This window comes from Neospora caninum, chromosome IX (assembly GCF_000208865.1).
Source record: "Neospora caninum Liverpool complete genome, chromosome IX".
Lineage (NCBI taxonomy): Eukaryota > Apicomplexa > Conoidasida > Eucoccidiorida > Sarcocystidae > Neospora > Neospora caninum.
The window spans coordinates 3,988,090-4,006,715 of NC_018390.1; the positions used below are offsets into that span (position 1 = coordinate 3,988,090).

At 52.8% G+C, this 18,626-nt stretch overlaps 4 protein-coding genes across 4 annotated transcripts; 1 reads left to right on the forward strand and 3 right to left on the reverse strand.

Annotated features, from left to right (window-relative positions):
- Positions 1 to 1,052: 1,052 nt before the first annotated feature.
- On the reverse strand, positions 1,053 to 7,667 carry NCLIV_043220 (putative regulator of nonsense transcripts UPF1; the record flags this gene model as incomplete). The annotated part of the gene is made up of 5 exons (XM_003881238.1): positions 1,053 to 1,100; positions 1,762 to 4,892; positions 5,437 to 5,660; positions 6,008 to 6,107; positions 6,884 to 7,667. The coding sequence occupies 5 exons, from the start codon at positions 7,665 to 7,667 to the stop codon at positions 1,053 to 1,055; spliced, it is 4,287 nt and encodes a 1,428-aa protein (XP_003881287.1).
- A 3,575-nt stretch (positions 7,668 to 11,242) lies between these two features.
- NCLIV_043230 (putative DNA double-strand break repair rad50 ATPase) lies at positions 11,243 to 13,048 on the reverse strand (the record flags this gene model as incomplete). The annotated part of the gene is made up of 1 exon (XM_003881239.1): positions 11,243 to 13,048. One exon carries the CDS (start codon positions 13,046 to 13,048, stop codon positions 11,243 to 11,245), a length of 1,806 nt encoding a protein of 601 aa, XP_003881288.1.
- Positions 13,049 to 14,231: 1,183 nt separating this feature from the next.
- NCLIV_043240 (conserved hypothetical protein) lies at positions 14,232 to 15,019 on the forward strand (the record flags this gene model as incomplete). The annotated part of the gene is made up of 5 exons (XM_003881240.1): positions 14,232 to 14,367; positions 14,424 to 14,530; positions 14,585 to 14,659; positions 14,721 to 14,768; positions 14,822 to 15,019. The coding sequence occupies 5 exons, from the start codon at positions 14,232 to 14,234 to the stop codon at positions 15,017 to 15,019; spliced, it is 564 nt and encodes a 187-aa protein (XP_003881289.1).
- A 345-nt stretch (positions 15,020 to 15,364) lies between these two features.
- NCLIV_043250 (putative 40S ribosomal protein S30) lies at positions 15,365 to 15,956 on the reverse strand (the record flags this gene model as incomplete). Its single annotated transcript, XM_003881241.1, has 2 exons — positions 15,365 to 15,540; positions 15,953 to 15,956. 2 exons carry the CDS (start codon positions 15,954 to 15,956, stop codon positions 15,365 to 15,367), a joined length of 180 nt encoding a protein of 59 aa, XP_003881290.1.
- Between the last annotated feature and the right edge of the window lie 2,670 nt (positions 15,957 to 18,626).

Sequence of the window (18,626 nt, forward strand, 5' to 3'; positions counted from 1 at the left end):
CTGCTCTGTCTTGTCTTTTGGCCGGCGTCGCCATTGTTTCGGCTGTGTGCCGTTGCTCGTGTCATAATTTTTGAGTCGAGGAAACAGTCGCTGTGTCGCCGCTCACGTGATGCATTGGGTGTGTTCTTTCTCCCTTTTCTTCTCCGCAATTGCGAAAGTCGTTCCCTCGTTCCTCTTCCGATACATACCTCGTTCGACACAGGATACAGACTTCCTGCTCGTGTCTCGCTTCGTATCCTCCCTTCACGAGCCTGCAAGAGGTTTCAACCCTAGCGCTCGTTCCTGCAAGCTATAGGATGTTGAGTGACGTTCAAGCCGGTTGGAAATTAGACGAGGCGCCGCCATGAGATCCAACGGCAAGGATGGTATCGGGCTATGGTAGTCGCGTTCAGACGCCGCTCTCCGATTGTGAGCCTGAAATCCCCCGGCCTCTTCGGGGGATGCCCGGTTCGGGTGCTCTTTCCCACGCGTTGCTCGCTCTTGAGGGACGGAGGGGGAACCCACGCAAACCAGCCACCGCGTGAAAGTGTGCTGCCTAATGCATGCGTGCTGTCGACGCGAATTTCAGCTGTTTCCGGCCTATGTGTGCTCACTTCCGCCTCGCTCAATGGACGAAGTCCGAGGGGCTTCGAAGTCTCCCCGCAGAAGAATATCTTCGCTGGGGCAGTGGGCCGCCACAGAGGGCTCTGAACGGCGCAGTCAGACTTGGAGTCGTCGCAATATCTCCGGCTGACTTCACCGAAGGTCCCTTCAACACCCGCGGACGGGAGAACAGTTTGTCCCTTGTTAATGTCGATGCCGTCTGCCCTGACGTCTCTTGACAAGGCCCGCTGGTGTTCGAGGGGCAACTGGTAATCACCTTCTGGATACTGGTCCCTTTACCGACTTCCGGGGTTAAGACATTCGCGCCCCGCTTCACAGGGCCTGAGATCCGCCGCCTGGAAGGGCGTCATGCTGGCCTAGACGGCTTTCTTCTGCTGCCGTAGTCGCCCAAGCAGCGCTAACGAAACGTAGTTAAGGAAGCTACCACTGGAATTCGGATACGCCGCAGCTTAGAACCCGACCTGGCTGCCTATGAATGTGAACGAGTCATCATCAAACTGGAAATCAACAATGAGAAGCACACACAACAGGCACACAGCAACGCAGGCATACATTGGCGGAGACGTTCAATCGACTCTTGTCTCTCCTGGGGTTTTTTCTCGCAACCTTTGTTGTCTGTGTACTGCCATGTGTTCCGGACAGCTCCTAGAGAAGCGTTTCCTCAGTACACCGCACGGCATACTATGACAGAAACGGCACCTGCCGATTTCACTATATATCCTATCCGTGCCGATCGACGCTGTGAGTTTGACTGCTTCTCTTCGTCCGCGGTCGGCGCGGCACATGCTGGGAAGTCGGCGGAGCCCCTTTCAGCACCCCTCCCGCAGCAAAAGAAACGACACATATACGAACGTGCATGTGAGCAAAAACCCTGAGCCAAGCCCGAACTGTGTGTTGTTCCCGACGTGACCCCCTATTTTCAGAATTGTCGGAATCTGCCCACGAGCACGTCGCCCGAGTGTCGAGTTGAAGTCACTCGCGCCTTCATCCGCTCAAGAACCTACCAAGTTACTTCTGCGAAACACAGCGGAATGCAGTCATGAAACGCCCGCCACACGTGCTTGTTCGCCGGCCAAGTTCATCCCTGTTTTTAGGCGCACTCAACCTCAGAAGAGGAGTGTCGGCTTTCCTCTCTGGATGCGGTGTTCATCCTCTCACCTGTTCCGACACGACTGTCGCGGCTCGGCCTGGTCTCGGTGCAGAGCGAGCGCGGGGGCCGTCTACAAAATCTAGGTCAGACGCTCGAAGTGCCTGTGCTGGGCCTTCTCCAGTCCGCTCTCTCGCCTCGTTTCTGGCGTCTCTGTGAGCGGCTCTCGGACCTCCGCCCTTCCCGGCACCTGCACTCGCCGTTCCCACAGCAGCCTTCTCCGCGGACGAAAGGGATCGCGAAGCAAAGGCTCCTCCGCCCCCAGTGGCGCCCCCCATTAGATTGCTATTGCTCGAACTTGCGGAAGCGGCGCTCGCGCCCGGACCGCCGGAAGACAGTCCATTCGCGCCATCACGCCCAGAGAAGTAAGCCGCAGGAGCCCGCAGCGTCTGATCTGCTCCCGCAGAGGCTGTCACCGCTGAAACCGGCGCGCCGCCTGTGCTCGGGGGGTAGTAGAAGGCACTGCTGGTGGCGGCATGTGCAGCCATCAGAGACGACGACGGGAGGGGAGACTGCGACTGAAAGCCTCGATCCGCCCCCAACAGGGCCGCAAAGGCCGCACTCGGGTAAAGAGGAGGCGCAGAATAGTAGCCGCCGGCTCCATTGGGAATGTAGGCCGACGCGGCAGGAGAAACGATCGGCTGTCCGGCGTTGAGACTTCCAGGAGTGGGGACGGTTTGCAGATATCCAGAAGACGTCGCATGGCGGTCGTAGTCCAGAAGCTCCTCTGCGGCAACGTATCTCGACGCGGCCTTCGTCTTGCCGGCCGCTTTCCCAGCCTTTGCAGCGCCTGCACCCTTTCCGCCCTTCGCCGAGGCACCCGGCGCAGTCAGGGCCCCGAACGGGGTCAACGGAGGGAGCGTGATGCGGATTTTCGATGGCTTCAAATTGCTCAAAGGTCCGTCAACAACTAGGTCGTACTTGAGGTAGTGGTGAATCAGCAGGCGCCAAATGGGAGGCTCGGGAACGAACGTTCCAGGAAGGGCGGCAGCCCCCGGACCGACTGCCACTCCACCAGGACCGAGGGCGTTTGAGGTCGCGCCCGCCGCGCCGCTCCCTTGCAAAGACGCCGAGCCCGCGGGTGGACGGGCTACCCGGGGCATGTAGTTTGCGAGGACGGACGCGTTGCCGCAAATGATGAGTCCGTATTTCGCCCGAGTCATGGCCACATTCAACCGCCGCGAGTCCGCGAGGAAACCAATTCCGGTGTTGCTGTTGGACCGGACACACGAGAGAAGAATGAAGTCTTTCTCTCGTCCCTGGAATGCGTCGACTGAAGCGACTTCCAGGTCGGCGAAGGCTGCTTGCCCGAGGGTTGTCTGCCGCTGAAACAGCGACGAAATGTGAGCCCGCTGCCCGTCGTACGGTGTAATGACACCGATCTGCGACGCTTTCAGACCGCATTTGAGGAGAAAAGTGACGATCTTCTCGATGTTGCTCGCCTCGACCCTGTTGACGTAGGAAGTCCCTGATCCGCTGATCTCTTCCGATGCGGTCGAGTGGTAGAAGAACATCGGTCGCTCCTCGCTGGGCCAGGGGAACCGATGTTCCCCAGGCCCTCGGTGAAAGTAGGTCCGTTCCGTCATGGTCACGCCATTCTGAAGTTCGCCCTCGTAGAAGAAATATGAAGGGAAGAACGAGAGGGCAGGATGCATGCGATACTGAACCTTGAGCCGCAAGGGTCGGTGACCGAGCGCCAGGAGACGAGAAAAGAGAGACGTTGCCAAGCCAGCAGCCGCCGCCTTCTTGCTCAACACAACCGGGCCAAGTTGGCAGTGGTCCCCTATCAACACAACCTGCTTTGCACCCAGGACGATCGGAATCAGACACTCGGGCTCGGTGGCTTGGGCGGCCTCGTCGATGACGACCTGGCGAAAACGAAACCCCTGCAGGCGATTGTCTCCTGCGCCGACACAAGTTGTGCAGATAACGTCCGCAGTCTGCAGGATTTCCATTTCTGCCCGGGAGATCAAAAGGCGCAAACGCCGCTCATCAGCGGCTGCTAGCTCGCCGGTTTGTTCTTTCAGCTGGAGATACTTTGCCATCTCATCGCTGCCCGCGGTCTTGAGCTCGAGAACCTTTTTGTGGAGCGCCAGGTGCTCCATGCAGAAAGAAGTGAGCGACGAGGCAGCGCCTTCGCGAGACTTTGAGTACATTCGAATGACCTTGAGACCTGTCCGATTGATTCTTTCGGCCAACTGATCCACAGCAACGTTGCTGGGAGCGACAACGAGCACCTGGCCTCCGTCCTTATTGAAGCCGCCTGTGCCGCGTGGATGCACGTGAGAACCCATCTCACTCAGTTTCACCATCTGGTAGACGAGCGTGCTGGACGTCAACGTTTTTCCCGTCCCCGGCGGGCCTTGAATGAGCGACAGCGGGTGTTGCAGTGCGTAGCGAATGGCCAGCATTTGACTCGGGTTCAACGGAGCCAGGTTGGGCGCCGAAATCTGCAAGGGCATCGGCGTCTGAATGATCTGGTGCTCCATTTGCTTCCCCATCAGCGTGTGGTACAGGTAACTGCTCACGCTGATTTCATCTACTGCGAGCTGGCGCAGCGCCGCCTGCATGCGCTCGAAGGATGTGCTTTTCCACACGAATTCGATGGTGTACAACAGCGGCACCGGGCTGTCCCACGCTCCCTTCACGTTCGGCGGCTTTTTAACTTCCACAATGACTTCCTCACTGTCCTCCGAGAAACGCGTTATACTGCCAGTGCAACTCCACTCGACCAGATTCGCGTCTCCTTCGAGCCCTCCTCTGGCCCCGCCGTCACTCGTGCCGTTCGGACTTGTCGCGTCATGGCCATGCGCACCCCCCGACCCCTGCGACCCGGCTCCGCTGGAAGTCGCCGGGGCAGAGGAAGCGGCTAGAACGGATTTTGGCAGCATCGTCGAAATCTTCACCTCGTCCCCCGCTGCTACGCGAACGTTGCACCCTTCGTCTCGGGCGTACATGAAGTAGGCAAGGCGTCGGCGGTTCAGGCCTTGTTCCCACCTCAGTTTGACTCTCACGAGCTTCTGGCCGTCCTTCATTTGCTTGTCGAAATCCGCTTCTGCCTGCACGAGAGGCGCGAATGTTCGCTGATAGTCGAAGCCGTCTTCGTAGACCAACTTCACGGAAGGAAGTGGCGCTTCTTCTTCTGCGGAATGAAAAGCCACAGAAGCAAAGAAGAGGGATTGATTCGTACGCCTGAGACAGGTCTACAGGGTCTAGGGAATGTGCACACAAGTGTCCGGGCGGCAGCAACCCAGGAATGATCCGCGAATTTGTAGATGACAACTACGCACACGTACACGGAGAGGGTGCACGCATGCATCTGTAATACGCACGCATGCGCCAACACACAGTGCACGGACGAAGAACTGAAAAATCTGCGGAGGGGCCATCTCAACATCTGCAAGTCTGTGTACCAAGAAACGCTAAAGCACACTTCATAATGGGGGTTCCACAGACCGCAAGGCCCCAGCGGGGGCAAATGACAGGCGATCAAGAGAGAACCGTGCTCGATGTGTTCAAGAAACCAATACTTGAGACTCGGCAACTGGCAGCACGTGATCAATCCAGATGGTCACGCTCCTGTGAGACAGTCCCTCGTCGAAGCTACCAGGTATCCTGAGTGATTTCTCAACAACGTATCTGCAAGCGGACTCCCGCCACGCGTCGCCTCGTCGTTGATGCCTTACTCGTTTGACTGAGCTCCTCGAGAGTCGCTTGAGGATTCTTCTGCCAAAGTTCCTCCAGACGCTGAAGCTGCTGTGTAGTGACAACGTGGCAGTCGCGTCGTTCGTCCGCCGTGAGCGTTGGCCGCACGAGCCAGGGAAGAAATGATTTGCCCTCAATCAACGGCTGCCACTGAGAGAGGTCCCATCCACTCTGCTTCAGAGCGCTGCTAGACAGGCATGGTTCCCTGACAATCATGCAAACAGAGCAAATAGGCGATGCGACGCGGAACGTTTACAGAAACAAAACGTGCGCTTCATTCTGCTTCACACACATCTCCAAATCGACGCCGCTCCCTTTGCGCTCGGGCACTCCCTACAAGGATGTCTGCGACTGCTCGACACAGCCGTCCAGTTTGTGGAAGGGAAAGCGCAGCGGCACACATGCAACCAGCCGCCCTCAATCGATGCATACACCTATATATATATATATATATATATATATATGCACATATGCATGCATATGTACCTTTGGACTGGAAGCGCTATGCTGTGCATGTGGGGTGAAGATTTCGAATGGGCCAGCGTCTCTCACCGACATATGAGGACGACAACGCCTTCTTGTTCCGCAGGGATGAGGCCGAGAAGGAAAACGTTGCGACTCCCGCACTGGAAACATTCTAGAGTGCAGTCACCTGCGAGGAGAAAGGACGAAAGCATCCTCATTTCTTGCGAGAGTTACGAGAAAACGGTGCGGGCATAATATAGTTTCACAGCGCCGACTACTGAAAAGGAAAGGCTTTCATAATTCCAAACGAAAACTCGTCACAGGAGTCAAAGTCGTGTGTAGCAGGTCAGCTCAGGGACGACAAGCTGTACGCCTGCGCGGAAAAACATCAACCAGCCCATCAGTTTCCTTCACGCTGCCAAGCTCCATGACACAGATTCCCTGCTGGGCACAGAGTGCTCTGACGTTCTTGCCACGTCGAGATGAACGAGCACGCCCGTTCCAAGGCAGATTGGCTCGCCGAGCGAAGGACTACGTCAGTCGAGCGCCAGGAAAAAAGGGAAAGTGTTGTCTCCCTTTAGAGTAGCACAAAACAAGAGAGTTCCTTTCGACGTGTGTACTGTTCGGTAAAGCAGTGGGCGTCCAACCGCTGCGGCGGGCTCTACTCCCGTGGGATTCCCAGCAACAAACGCACTGAGTCGATGCTTTCTGCCTGCGCCAAGAGGGAATTTACGTTTTCAGGCACATGCAAAAGGCGTCTCAAAGCGCGACACAAACATCAAAGGAGCGCGCGCCATCACTTCTGCGCGACGCACATTTCATTCCGTGTTTGTACCAGATTGCGTCGACAGAGATCCCGCCAACAAGAACTGTTCTGCACACGCGACGCCGCAGATGCTTGTGGAAATGAACAGAGTGGGCCCTATTCGTTAATGCACTCAATGTCGAGAAAGGACGACGTACCGAGCGGCCCTTCGGGATGAAGCATGACTTCTCTGTGTCGGCTTTTGACCAGGTGGAAGATGATATGGGAACCCATACTGCTGCCGCTGACACTGCAGGGGCTATTGCAAAAGTATTTGTTGCAGCAGCAACATTTCAAGACACACTCTGGAGAGCTGGCACCACAATAGCTGCATGCGTGTTCAGGGACGTCCTTCGTCGTCTTTTCTCCACGATCGAGTTCACCGTGCACACCCGCTCCGTGTTCGCCCCTGTCAATCGCATGCGTGCCATTCGGAGTTCCAGCCTCGCATTTGTTGTGGCAACTTTCGTCTGCCTCCCCAGAACCGGGGGAGTCATCTGTTTCTGGATGTCCGGGCGACGAGCCTGGCGTGGCGACGGAGACATCGACGGTTTCGGAGGGCCCCTGGCCGAATTGAAAATTGGCTCCGACTTCCTCTGGAGCGAGGTGAAGAAGATCGAGTTGCTCCTGCAACTCGTCTACCGCTGCAGCGGCTCTGGGAACATCGCTACTCGAATTGCTGCATCTCTGCAGGCTGCGCCCGGACGTGTGCGCCTGCTTGTGGATGTCCTCCACGTCAGGTTTCCTCCTCCCTTGATGGAACGGAGAGAAAGAATCTAGGGCCCCTGTGGGGCCGCTAGGAAAAGGAGACGGCGAAGAAAGCGCATCGTCAATTTCCGCCTCCGGAACAGTTGAGATCGCTTGTGCACCGTTCGGAGTGAAATTAAGGTCCGCTGCATCGAAAATGAAATCCGATATATCGAAACTGCTTGGTGACGCCATGCTGACGACCACGGAAGCCGTTGAATTGGCCGGCTAAGAGAGAAATCGGCTCTTCTTCGGCTCTCTCCTCACGGCAGAATATAAAAACGTTTTCTGGTCGACGACAAAACGTACAAACAGGAACTCGGACACCTGCCTGGGCGGAAAAAGGCAGAGCAAGAATGGGGGGCAAGGAGCAATCCTCTGCCAGACGGGGCCGAAGAAAAACTGATAGACTATCCACCTCTTGTCTCGTGTTGAGGAAAAGGATTCTCTTATCAAGAGCGCGGAATGTACACATGCATGAGGGAAAATATTGGTACACGACTCTACAACGGTTCTTGCGGGATATTCCCTGTAGTGGTTAACAGCGTAAATCCGATTGGCAGCTAGAGGGCTTCAGTAAGCCCAGGAAAGCCCAAAGGCTATAAATTGAGTCAGAAGATATCACTGTTGAACGTTGCTATACGCGAAAATGGACGTAGAAATCTGGGTTACAAAGCGAAGCGAGGCTCGGAAAAGAGTTGGCACCACCCGCAGAACAACCCAATGCGCAAAGATGCCATTTCTCTGCCAAGTTGAAGTGAACGCCATGTATTGCAGGGAAAACTATGGATCGTCTTACACTAGTCAAAAAGAGTTCTCGCTTCTACTCCCATTTACGCCACCTTCTAAAACGTTTGGGAACAGTAAATTTGAACCGAAGTGACGAACTACATATTTTATCACAACCTTCGTCACGCAGCGAGGTCCCCTGTGTCCTATTCGGCTGTCCCAGGAACACACCTTTCAGGGGTGGAATCGTGGGTACACGCGGGGTACCGAGTTCAATCTGGAACTTCAGAAACAAAAAAGGTCAGGTCTTTCGCCTACAGAGTCTAAGGCATGCGAGGAATAAGCAGTGTACGCTGGCATTTGATGGTGAGAAGTCACTCCATTTCGCCTCATGGCTGCTCGTCGATGCCACAAGACCCGCTGCATGCGCGGGCCGCGGCGACGGCAAAAACTGCAAACTTCACCGACCCGTCAGCAGGGGGCAGCTAGGTGAATTTTTCCCCTGTATGCTGTCCAATTTTTCTCTGGGACAGACCTCGAGGGTAACTTAAAAACGCCACGTGCTATTTTTTTCACACCTCCCCGTGGAAATTTGGGATCTGTCCTGCGAGCGTCCGCCTTGCGCAGAAGCGTCTCTTGCTGTGAAACATTACTTTTTGCAGTCGTCAACAAGGACGGGCGCGACGTAAGAAAGCCCAGGGAGCGTCGACAAAGCCCATCAGAAGATTGTCAAGAATGCTAACAATTCTTGCGTTCCTCTGCTCCTCTTGTCTGCTGTCAGGACTGAAGTGTTGACGGAAGAGTGCTAGTTGCTGGTAGAACCCTCCTCCGCTTTCGTCGGTGTGTAGACACAGCGTCACTGGACTGCATGAGCATCAATCATAACGAGAGAGAGGTACTGTTTCAATTGTATCAGCGAGTTCAATAGTCGATGGTGCATTTTTACGACGGCCACATGTGTGGCTCCCTTGGAAGCCTCTCTTGAAAAGCGCTCCTGACAAACATGTCTGCAGAAAGGTAAATCCCGGACCCAGCAGCCCAGACAGAGACGATGGCCTCCTGTTTCTTGTTCCACAGGGCGACAAGCAGGATTTTTTAACAATCAGACCCACCAAAAGCCCCTCATTTCGCATATGTAATGGCTGATATCCTCTGAATGAATCACGGCATCTTCCTCATCGATTCCCCTTTGTATCTCGGGTGCCTCTGTTAGGTGTCGGTGAATGCTTTCAGGAGGAAACAATATTGCAAATGCGTCTACGTGTATACCAATGTTAACAGAAAGAGAGACGTACTAACGATGGAGGTGCACACGAACGCTATGCGTGCAAGGAAATATATATACACGACACGTGTGTATATATACAGCCTGACAACTTTAAAATAACGCCAGCTATACTTCCGTAGAGTCATCGTTCCACAGGAGTGCAATGAAGCGAACGCATGTTTTCGGTGCTACGGAATCTGCCAGATGCTCCAATGAAACAGCAACTCCACTATGTTTCAACTTGCATATGTCGAAGCGTTCAGGGACAGGCGGAGCATGAAATTTCCTCTCGGGCTCTGGTACCTTATTTATCGCTAAAACGGGTTTTCTAGTTTTCTCGCTGTAGGAATAGGTAAGCCGACTCTGGGCGAGCGGACCGCTTTTCCTGAAAACAACTGAATGATCACCTCTAGATTCCCAGCTTTAAGATGCACCAAAGTTGCACAGCCGATCGCGAGTCCATTTCGACCGGAGTTGTGTTTCCGCAGCAGAGAGCGTTCTGTTTGCTGTGGCTGTCAAGCGTTTTGGACGAAGGGCGTTTTGCCACCTCACTGAACAGTTCAGAACGGTGTTGTCAAGCAGCGGATTAATGCCTGTGGACGTGTTCATCCAATTCCTTCTGCTGTGCTCAATATCTCGCTAGAGTAGTGCATTGGTCGGTCCACAGCAGAGGGCAGGAACAACTTCCGCCTTTCCTGCTAGGACCCTCGGTGCTGAACTGGCCCCTTTCTCCGGAGCAACTAGAAGCTCACCACTCAGTCAGACCCCGATATGCATCTGTACACAAGTCTTTTGGCCGCTATGGCGTACCATAAATGCCTGTTATTTATGATAAGAACACAAATCAACCGGTTGCATTTTCTACAGGTAGAATGGGATTCCACCACTTACGCACAGTACTCTTTTGGGAGAGATGGCGCGTTGCTTCGCTAGCAACAGGAAACCTAACGGAGAAAAATCCGCACTATCTGGACTGTCGAGGTCTCGGTCTGGCTTCACAGCAAGTGGACAAAGAATACTAGCCTCCTGGTAATAATATCTTCAGCCGACACCCCACAGGGTTTTGCGGTGGAAAATAAGGGCATTCACACAGGAAAAGAGTTTCGGTGAAGCCGTTGGAAAAACTCAAGGGCATGAATGCCGTAAATGTTTATGTGTCCTGTTGCGAAATAAAAAAAAATGCCGGGAGAACCGGAGATACCCGCTTGGAGATTGCAACAATCAACACAGAATGGGGCCAGGCGAGATGGTAATCAAATCGACGAGGCATGTGCTTCATCTCTCAACGTGCCTAGGTGATTGATGGTTTCTCAGGTTTTCCTTCGAGCATAGGTAACTTCAAAACAGACTGGCTCATGAGCCATGTTGTTAGTGTATTTCTGACGGTTGCACGGCCTCCCCGAACTTGGTAGCAACTCGCAGCAGTCTTTTCAGTGATTTCAGCGACCGTTCCCTTGTTCAAAAAATCAACCAGGCATTGCCCGGTATGCCACTGCTTCATCCTGTCTCCTCCTGCATTCTTTGCAGGGGAGGCTGTGAAACTCGTGACTTGTTTGTCGTCCAAGAGGCAAAGTACACAGCTCCCTCCCGCCTGTCAAAATGGTGATGCCTCTGCAGGTGCCTCTGTCAGCCCGCTCTTAAACGTCGTCTCGAACATCAGTCGGTGGCGCCAGACCCGCGTCAGTGTCCCCACGGCCGCTGCCTTCAGAAGCGGACGAAAGACTGGTACGGTAGCTAGCTGCTGAATGAGCTTCTTCCGGAGTCATGCAGCAAACTATTCAGATGGTTCGAGGCTTTTCTGCTCCTCTAGCGTTGGGTCGTCGCTTCCTTCAGCGACTGTGGTATTGACACTCTGTAGCGTTCGGTCCGCTTTTGATGCCGTTGTTGAATGTCCCTTCAGGATCGAGTTAAGTGTCAAACTGTCAATCAGCTGGGTATCCCAGCTGCCTAGGGGTCTCCCGTCGAAAAACTGAGAGTCAGAGAGCTTCTCTGTCGCCGCAGCAAGCCGTTGCTTTAGTTCACCACTCAAAACTAACAGCTTCGAGTTGACTTGGGGTAGCAGCCCCTGGAGCTTCCTCACAAACTCGTCCAGCCCAATGATGTTCTGCAGTTTCCCGGCAACCACCTGATCGATACCTAAGTCGTTCCAGTTTGTGATGCGACGCAGGCTGGGCAGGGCAATTTCCACTCGGCCCGCCTTGCTTTTGAGGCCTAACTTTTGGAATACAGTCAAAAGAACGTCGGGCTCCAGTATGCCTTGCATCTGTTCCCGCTTGATAAAGTCAGATAAGGTCTTGTCCATCAACTTGGAAACTTTCTCCTCAAAGGTCTTCAAGGCTTCTGAAATGTTCGGAACCAACTGGAAAAGCCTCTCACTATCTCCCGGCAGTTTCGTTTGGGCTTCCGGGGCAAGAGGCAGAGAATACGTGTGGGAGTTCGATGCTTGGACTTCAGACAGCCTTCTCACATTGCTACCCTGCTGTCCTCGGAGACCCTCTTCGTATATCTCCTCCACGCGTTGCTTCATTCGCGGCGACAGGGGTGCCTCTTGGTCATAAAGAAGACTGTCTCGCAAAGCTCCTGCAACCCGCTCGTAATTGTTGTTCACTCGCTGCATCTGCATCCACTTGCCATGGGCCAGCTCTAGCACTGCTTTCTCTTCCGCAGGCATCGTGTCACGAATGGTTCCATGCACTAGTCCCTCCACACCGACACGTTTTAGCACCGCTTCGACCGTCTCTGCATTCACAGACTTTCTGCGACTGCTCAGCTGGCGTGACACTTCCTCAGCGATATCTCTCCTCAGTGTCTCAATTTTCTCCTCAAACTCAGTAACTTTTGCCGACTCTTTCGTACTTGTGGATGTCCATTTCAGGCGTTCCTTTGCCTTCTCCAAAAAACTCATGACCGAAAGTCTCCGGGGGGAAGTTGCTGTCTTTCCCTTGATAATAGAAGAGAAACTGACTTCATCCAGCAGTTTGTTGAATTTGGAAGACGCGGCAGGCTTCTGAAGGCTCTCCTTGTTGCTAAGCCTCTTTATGAGAGTCTCCTTGAGATCAACAATGTTCTTTTGGTAGTTTCTCACGAAGCCCGTTACACGATCTCGATTTTCTTGCCGTTTGAGCGAGGCGGCAAATCTGTTTTCTCGCTCATTCAGTTTTGCAGACACAGCATCGTCACCACTCAGAAGCGCTGGCAGTCCAACACGTTCCACCAAATCCTTCAACTGGTGCTCACCTAGCAATCCTTTTAAGCTATCTATCTGAAGGATGGAACCGAACAACTCTTTTCTTTTGGCTTCTGCTTTCGATCGGAAGTCCTCGATTGCAGCGTCCCATTCTTCTTTCAAGGCACTGCGTTCTCCTTTCTGGGCAGAGTGAAAGAATGAAAGCGCACTGTCGTTGAAAAGCCTGTCGAACCGAGTTTTAATATCGTCTGAGATGCCTGTAACCTTCACCTTTCCCTCTTTGTGCACCCTACCTGCCTCTTGCACTTCCTCTTGCGCCTTCGACGATGCAACACGTTGGGTCGCAGCAAACCCAATCACCAGTAACACACACCACAGCCGAAAGACAGCCATGGTGACAAAAGCCGCAAAAATTTGTGCCAGAGACCACCTGGAGGAGCCTTCTGCTCGTGATTAGCAAACAGAAGGCGTACCTGCGTACGTTACGGGACTCAGTCACGAAACGGATACAGCCCAAAATGAAGCGAAACAGAAGGCACAGAAAAGGACCACTAGGAAAAGATACGAATTTACTGTTCTGACTGTCACAGCGTGTGTCCCGAAACCGTGAAACTCCCTCTCACTGAATGTGGAGAGAGCGAAAGATTATGATCCTGCCGCACATCATCGGACACCTGTTTTTGCTGCGCCACTACGGCTATTCAACACGCCCGAAGACAGAACATGTCACACGGATAGATAGCTCCCGGAAATACAGGCACCTGACCATTTTGTGGTGCATTGGCTGTTCAGTCCGTAGGAAGTTTCTGTCGCATGCGTGAAGCGGAGCCCTGCCTTGCTACATTTGTTTTTGGCTTCCGCCGCACCAGTTGATACACGATCTGACGTTTTGGCATCCAGTTCACTGGGATGAAGCGAAGAAATCGAAGAGTTCAGCAGGCTGCAGCTAGTTCACATGCTCCGTCCAGTCGTATGGCTCACAAACGCGATTCATCAGGAACTCGTGATTACAGCCAGAGGAAACGACGACTCAGGTGGGAGTATGAGCAGAACCCTCGTATTAGGAGCGATTCTGTCTCACACATGACCTTCCAGCGGGCTGACCCCAGCTTGCCGACCGACTGCTAGCACCAGAAAATATCCATGTTGAGCGTGTCAGGGACAACCCACCATAAACATCTCTGTTTCTTCTCCCCGTCAGTCACCGGCACAGAAGCAAAGTGATCGCTTTGTGGTACCCATTTCTTTGCATACTGGAGATCAATCACAGGTCACACCACAAATGCTGTACCTACAGCAGTTGGAACAACCTGCGGCTCATTGCATGAGAGCATGAATACCTGTGTCTTCGCTCTTAATTCACCTTTAAGGTCACTCTCCTGTACCTCATTGGGAGAAAAATCTGCACAATCCCAAAAATGAGGCTTCTCGCCACCTGCGGAGTATTTGTTGGTTTCACCTGCTTGTTGGCCCCTGCCACAAGGACAGGAGCACAGGAAACTGCGTAAGTGCGGTCACAATTCCTATACGTCGAAGCAAAGCCATCTGCGGCAAACGTTGGGCATCCAGCGTTGCGATGAGGGATGTTGCAGATACATACAGATGCGTAGGTGGACTGAACAACAGAGTCGCCGCTAGGAATGCCTCCCTCAACGAAGCCCTCGGAGATGTTTCGCGAAATGTCGCAACAAAAATAAAGCAGGAGCTGACGGGTAAAAGCGGGTTGTCACGTTTCTGAGAGCTTTGGCTGAACTGTGTGCCACTCCAGCAGAACTAATGGATGAAGCAGATTATCACGAACACACCGCAAACGACATAGAGCAAGTAAAGCGGCGTGAGAGTGAGCGGCACCAGATGGTCATGGAACAAATGAAGGTACAGTGGGCCCACTCTTCCTCCTCATTTGACCAGACAACGAACTGCTCTTAGCAAGGCGCGAATACTGCTGTGTCATCTCTCGAGAATAATATCGAACAGGTAGAGAAAGAAGAACAAGAGGCAGAGGCAAGACATCTTCGGCGATCACTCTCCCATAATGTAATACAAGCCCCTCCCTCATCAGAAGGAGTTAGAGAAAGAAGAAAAGCTGCTTAGAGGCATATCAAGCCACCAGGTGAATCTGCATGGTGACATCCGTGTATGTGTCTACTAAGCATTTTCATTCAGGCTGAGTCTAAGCCCATTACTCGCCCTTCCAGTGACATCGCAGACGGGGTGCGTACTGTGGACCAGGATCAGCTTGTTGCTCAAGGAGGAGAGGAAGTGCTTAAGAAAGAGAAGAAATCTATTGAAGGCTGTATCTCGGGGGAAACGTCGTTTCTACGAAAAAGCAAATTTCGTACTCATGCACTTGAGGTGGCGTAGAAGCTGTGTGCGAATGTTCTCCAAAAATGTTGTTCTCCTCTAGGCCCAAACGTGGTACTCTCAAGTGTCATCGCTTGCTCCCACAGTGTTAACAATAGTTGTACCGTGACGCTGCTGCGTAACAAGACGCCACTGTGTCGATTAACTCCGGGACACTACCGGAGTTCCGGGAGAAATTAGAAGACGTGACTTCCAGTGACAGGTTTGCTCACGGAAAAAGCACGTACGATCACTAGAATCTTGTGACCAGTCTCCACAACACCGCAGAGAAACATGGTATCACCAACGACTGCAGCAAGAAGTTGAAGATGTCACGACGGAGCTCCCCAGCAGACACGAGTGCAATTACTGGGTCTGCGCGTTCGGTCCCCTCTTGCGGCCGACGGAAGTCGTGAATCTCCTGTTGAACTGCTGCCTCTTCTTCGCGCGACCGGTGGGTGGCTTCTTCTTCTCCTTCTTGGCGACCTTGGGGGTCTGATTCTTGACTTTGCCGGCACGGGCGAGGGAACCGTGAACCTTCCCTGCAGCATAGAAAAGGAAGCCACTGAGTACGTTCTGATGACAATAGTGTGGTTCACCAAAAGAACAATGAATGATCTACTCTCAAATGCACAGATATCCACCCTCCACAGTAAAGTCCAACTGAAGCGTACGCCACCGTTAAACACATCATCAGTCAAAGCGCTGACCTGTATCAGTGCTCCGCCCACCTACCGCGACCACACTGTGGTTGATACGAAACGCCCGTGGGGCAGCAAGTCACGAACATGCACTGCTCAATCCCTCGCTTCAAATAGAGAACTGTTGGTTGCGATGCACGTGTGAAAGTGGTTCAACTTTGTCAGACATGTCGTGTAGACAAACGACAGGGCAGACTGGCAGTGGCGACTGAGTAGTTGGCTGTGACCTGCCCCACAAAGAGAGTATGCTTACCCATGGTAGCGACTTCAAACGAACTTCAAGACTCCACCTTAATCCTCCAGCAGAATGTCACACCTCAAAGCGCACGCCGCATAAAAAAGCTGCAGCTCAAGAACTTCCATAAATGCATGAACGACAGGAAAGGAAGGTGAACGACGGTGGTAAGCTTTGTTCCCGCACTCGACGACTGCATGCAGCAGTGCTGCCTCGGAGCGAGGGTCGGAGAAAAAAGACGCAACAGCACGGTACCGGCTTTCCCTCGAAAGCATGCGCAATAATTAGCAGGACCAACTGTATAGGGTTGTACCACCATCAGCCACCGAGAAAATGGACCGCGTGTGACCCGACATGTGTACTCGCAGTGTGTTTAACGCATCTGCATTTTCCTACCCGCAGATTCAAGCAGGGTGGCATATTTGTAAACAGTTCGAAGCGCATTAGGTAGAGGCGTGTTTCCGACTCTAAGACGAAGTGAGTGTTTAGTTCACTGTTTTTGCTGACAGCGGTTTTAGGGCCACTTCTGCCCCCCGAACTCGCTGGTCGTCTGCCCCGAAACTGGTGTTTCCTCGGATGGTGGCTAACAAGACGGCGGCTGGGCTGGTGTTGACTACGCAGCATAGGCAGCGCTTCCGATAGCTACCAATGAATAATGAAACACCAGATTGCCTGAATTGATTGATGCCTACAGATGCCTGCGGAACATTTCTTGCTATCTACAAAAGAACTGCTCCGGCAACTGAAGTGGCAAAACTTTCGTTGCTGTCGCCTACCGGCGTTCGTGCTACCCAGCGATACAACGTAGTCTGAAAGCGAACACGATTTACTCGCACATAATGGCAAACTCATGTAGCGCCCTGCTGTGGCCATATTCCCGCGCCTGAATAGCTGGAAATGCCCAAGGAGCGTTCTTTTGCAAATATTCACATAATCAAAGCTGCCTGGGCTGTCGCACATGTGGCTCCCGGCTACGGAACGAGTGCAACAGTGGTGTAGTCTGGGAGTCACACGTGACAGGGGATGCACCGTATAAGGATGAAAAAACCAAAGTAAATTTAACCAGACCAGCTTGGACCCGTTCTATGCGGGGTTGAAAGGGTGGGAACCCCAGGGTATTATAAGGCCACCAACCACGGAAGTCCCCCTTCTCAAAGGGTGTAAAGGGCTGTAAAGCACAACCAGGTCAAGACAAAGCAAGGCACTATATAATTCTTCAAGGTCGGGAACACTTTGTCCTGTCGGATTTAATGGGGAATCCTTTAATGCAGGAGGCGTGATACGACTGAACATACCAAAGAGTTACCTTTTTTTCCGACTAAGCAGCCCGACACCGCACGGGAACTTTTTAGACACACTCTGACGTTTTCGTGCTGCCAAGTCTGTTCTTGGCATCGAAGCGGCCGGAGATGCAAAAACATTCGATCTGCGCAAGTTTCGTTTCCCATTGCTACCCGCTCGATTAACATAATGGTTCCGAGCTTACTCGTGCCCTCTACCGCGTGAAAGTTTCGCCTTCACAAAACCGTTTTGGATCAAGTGCTTGAGGAGCTCCTTGCCCACGCCGTCCGACACAGCGCATGAACTGGCAATAATGTCCTTAGTCACGTGCCTGTAACGTCGAGCCAGTTCCTCGCAAGACCGTAGCAGAGGTATCACATCGGACGCCTCAATCTTGAGTTTAATGTGATTTGCACGTGCAAGATATTTATAAAGGTCTCCCTTACCGCGGGAGCGCAATCACCACACTTTTCAGTGCCCTCTCGGGATGATTTGCTGTTGCTGCTGTCGTCAGTAGTCCGATCTGGTTTAGCCACTTCAACTAGAGATGAGCTGGAGGCAAGTCTGATTCGCGGTTCTGATTTCAGTTGGAAGGGTGGAACCACTTTTCTATACCTCTCTGTAAACGGGCGGGCACATTCACCTACCAACATATTAAGAGTTGGACTCTACTTCGAAAAGGTTCAATGACAGGAGCCTCACTGCTGTCCTTGGAGCAGACATCGTGTTGGCGCAGCTCATCAAAAGCCGCTTCGGCAACAGAGACGGGGAGGTCCAGTTTTTCGGCAAGTTCTTTGCAATCAGTAATTCCTACCACAAACGCTTCTTTCGCGTTCTCTTATGTGTGGACATGCCCAGATAAAGGCGAACCTGTCTGGAGTACGTAAGCCTTCAGGTGTTGCTTCAATGAATTTTCTGAAAATATGCAAATTAGAGCGGATATCGCAGCTAATAGTATGTCTACTCTGTCCTTACCCTTTTGGTCAGCGGTTTCCCACTCCAAAAAATACGTGTCTTCTGAGTCACACACGGTCTGAATCCGGACCGTCAACGCATGGTACCCAGTTCGGATCTAACACCAGAAAACTAGAGCGGTGAATGGCACTGAGAGAGAGTCATCTTCCCACTTCTCCAGTTAGAGCGTCAAGAGGAACGTCGTCGCCGAAGGTGACGGGTGCATCCGTTGGTGCAAAACCTTCAGCACTGTAGTCGACAGGAGTCTGTAAGTTGATGAGTTGCAACGTAAGAATTTCTGTAATTTCAGAAACCCGGACCTTTCCATTGTAAGCCAGCTGCAAATACGAAGAAACACATTACACCTTCCACGACATACTATAAAGCACCATGTCTCACTGTCATTGAAACGTAGTGCTCGTCCGGCAGATGCTCCAAAGATTGTGTCAGGCAGCAC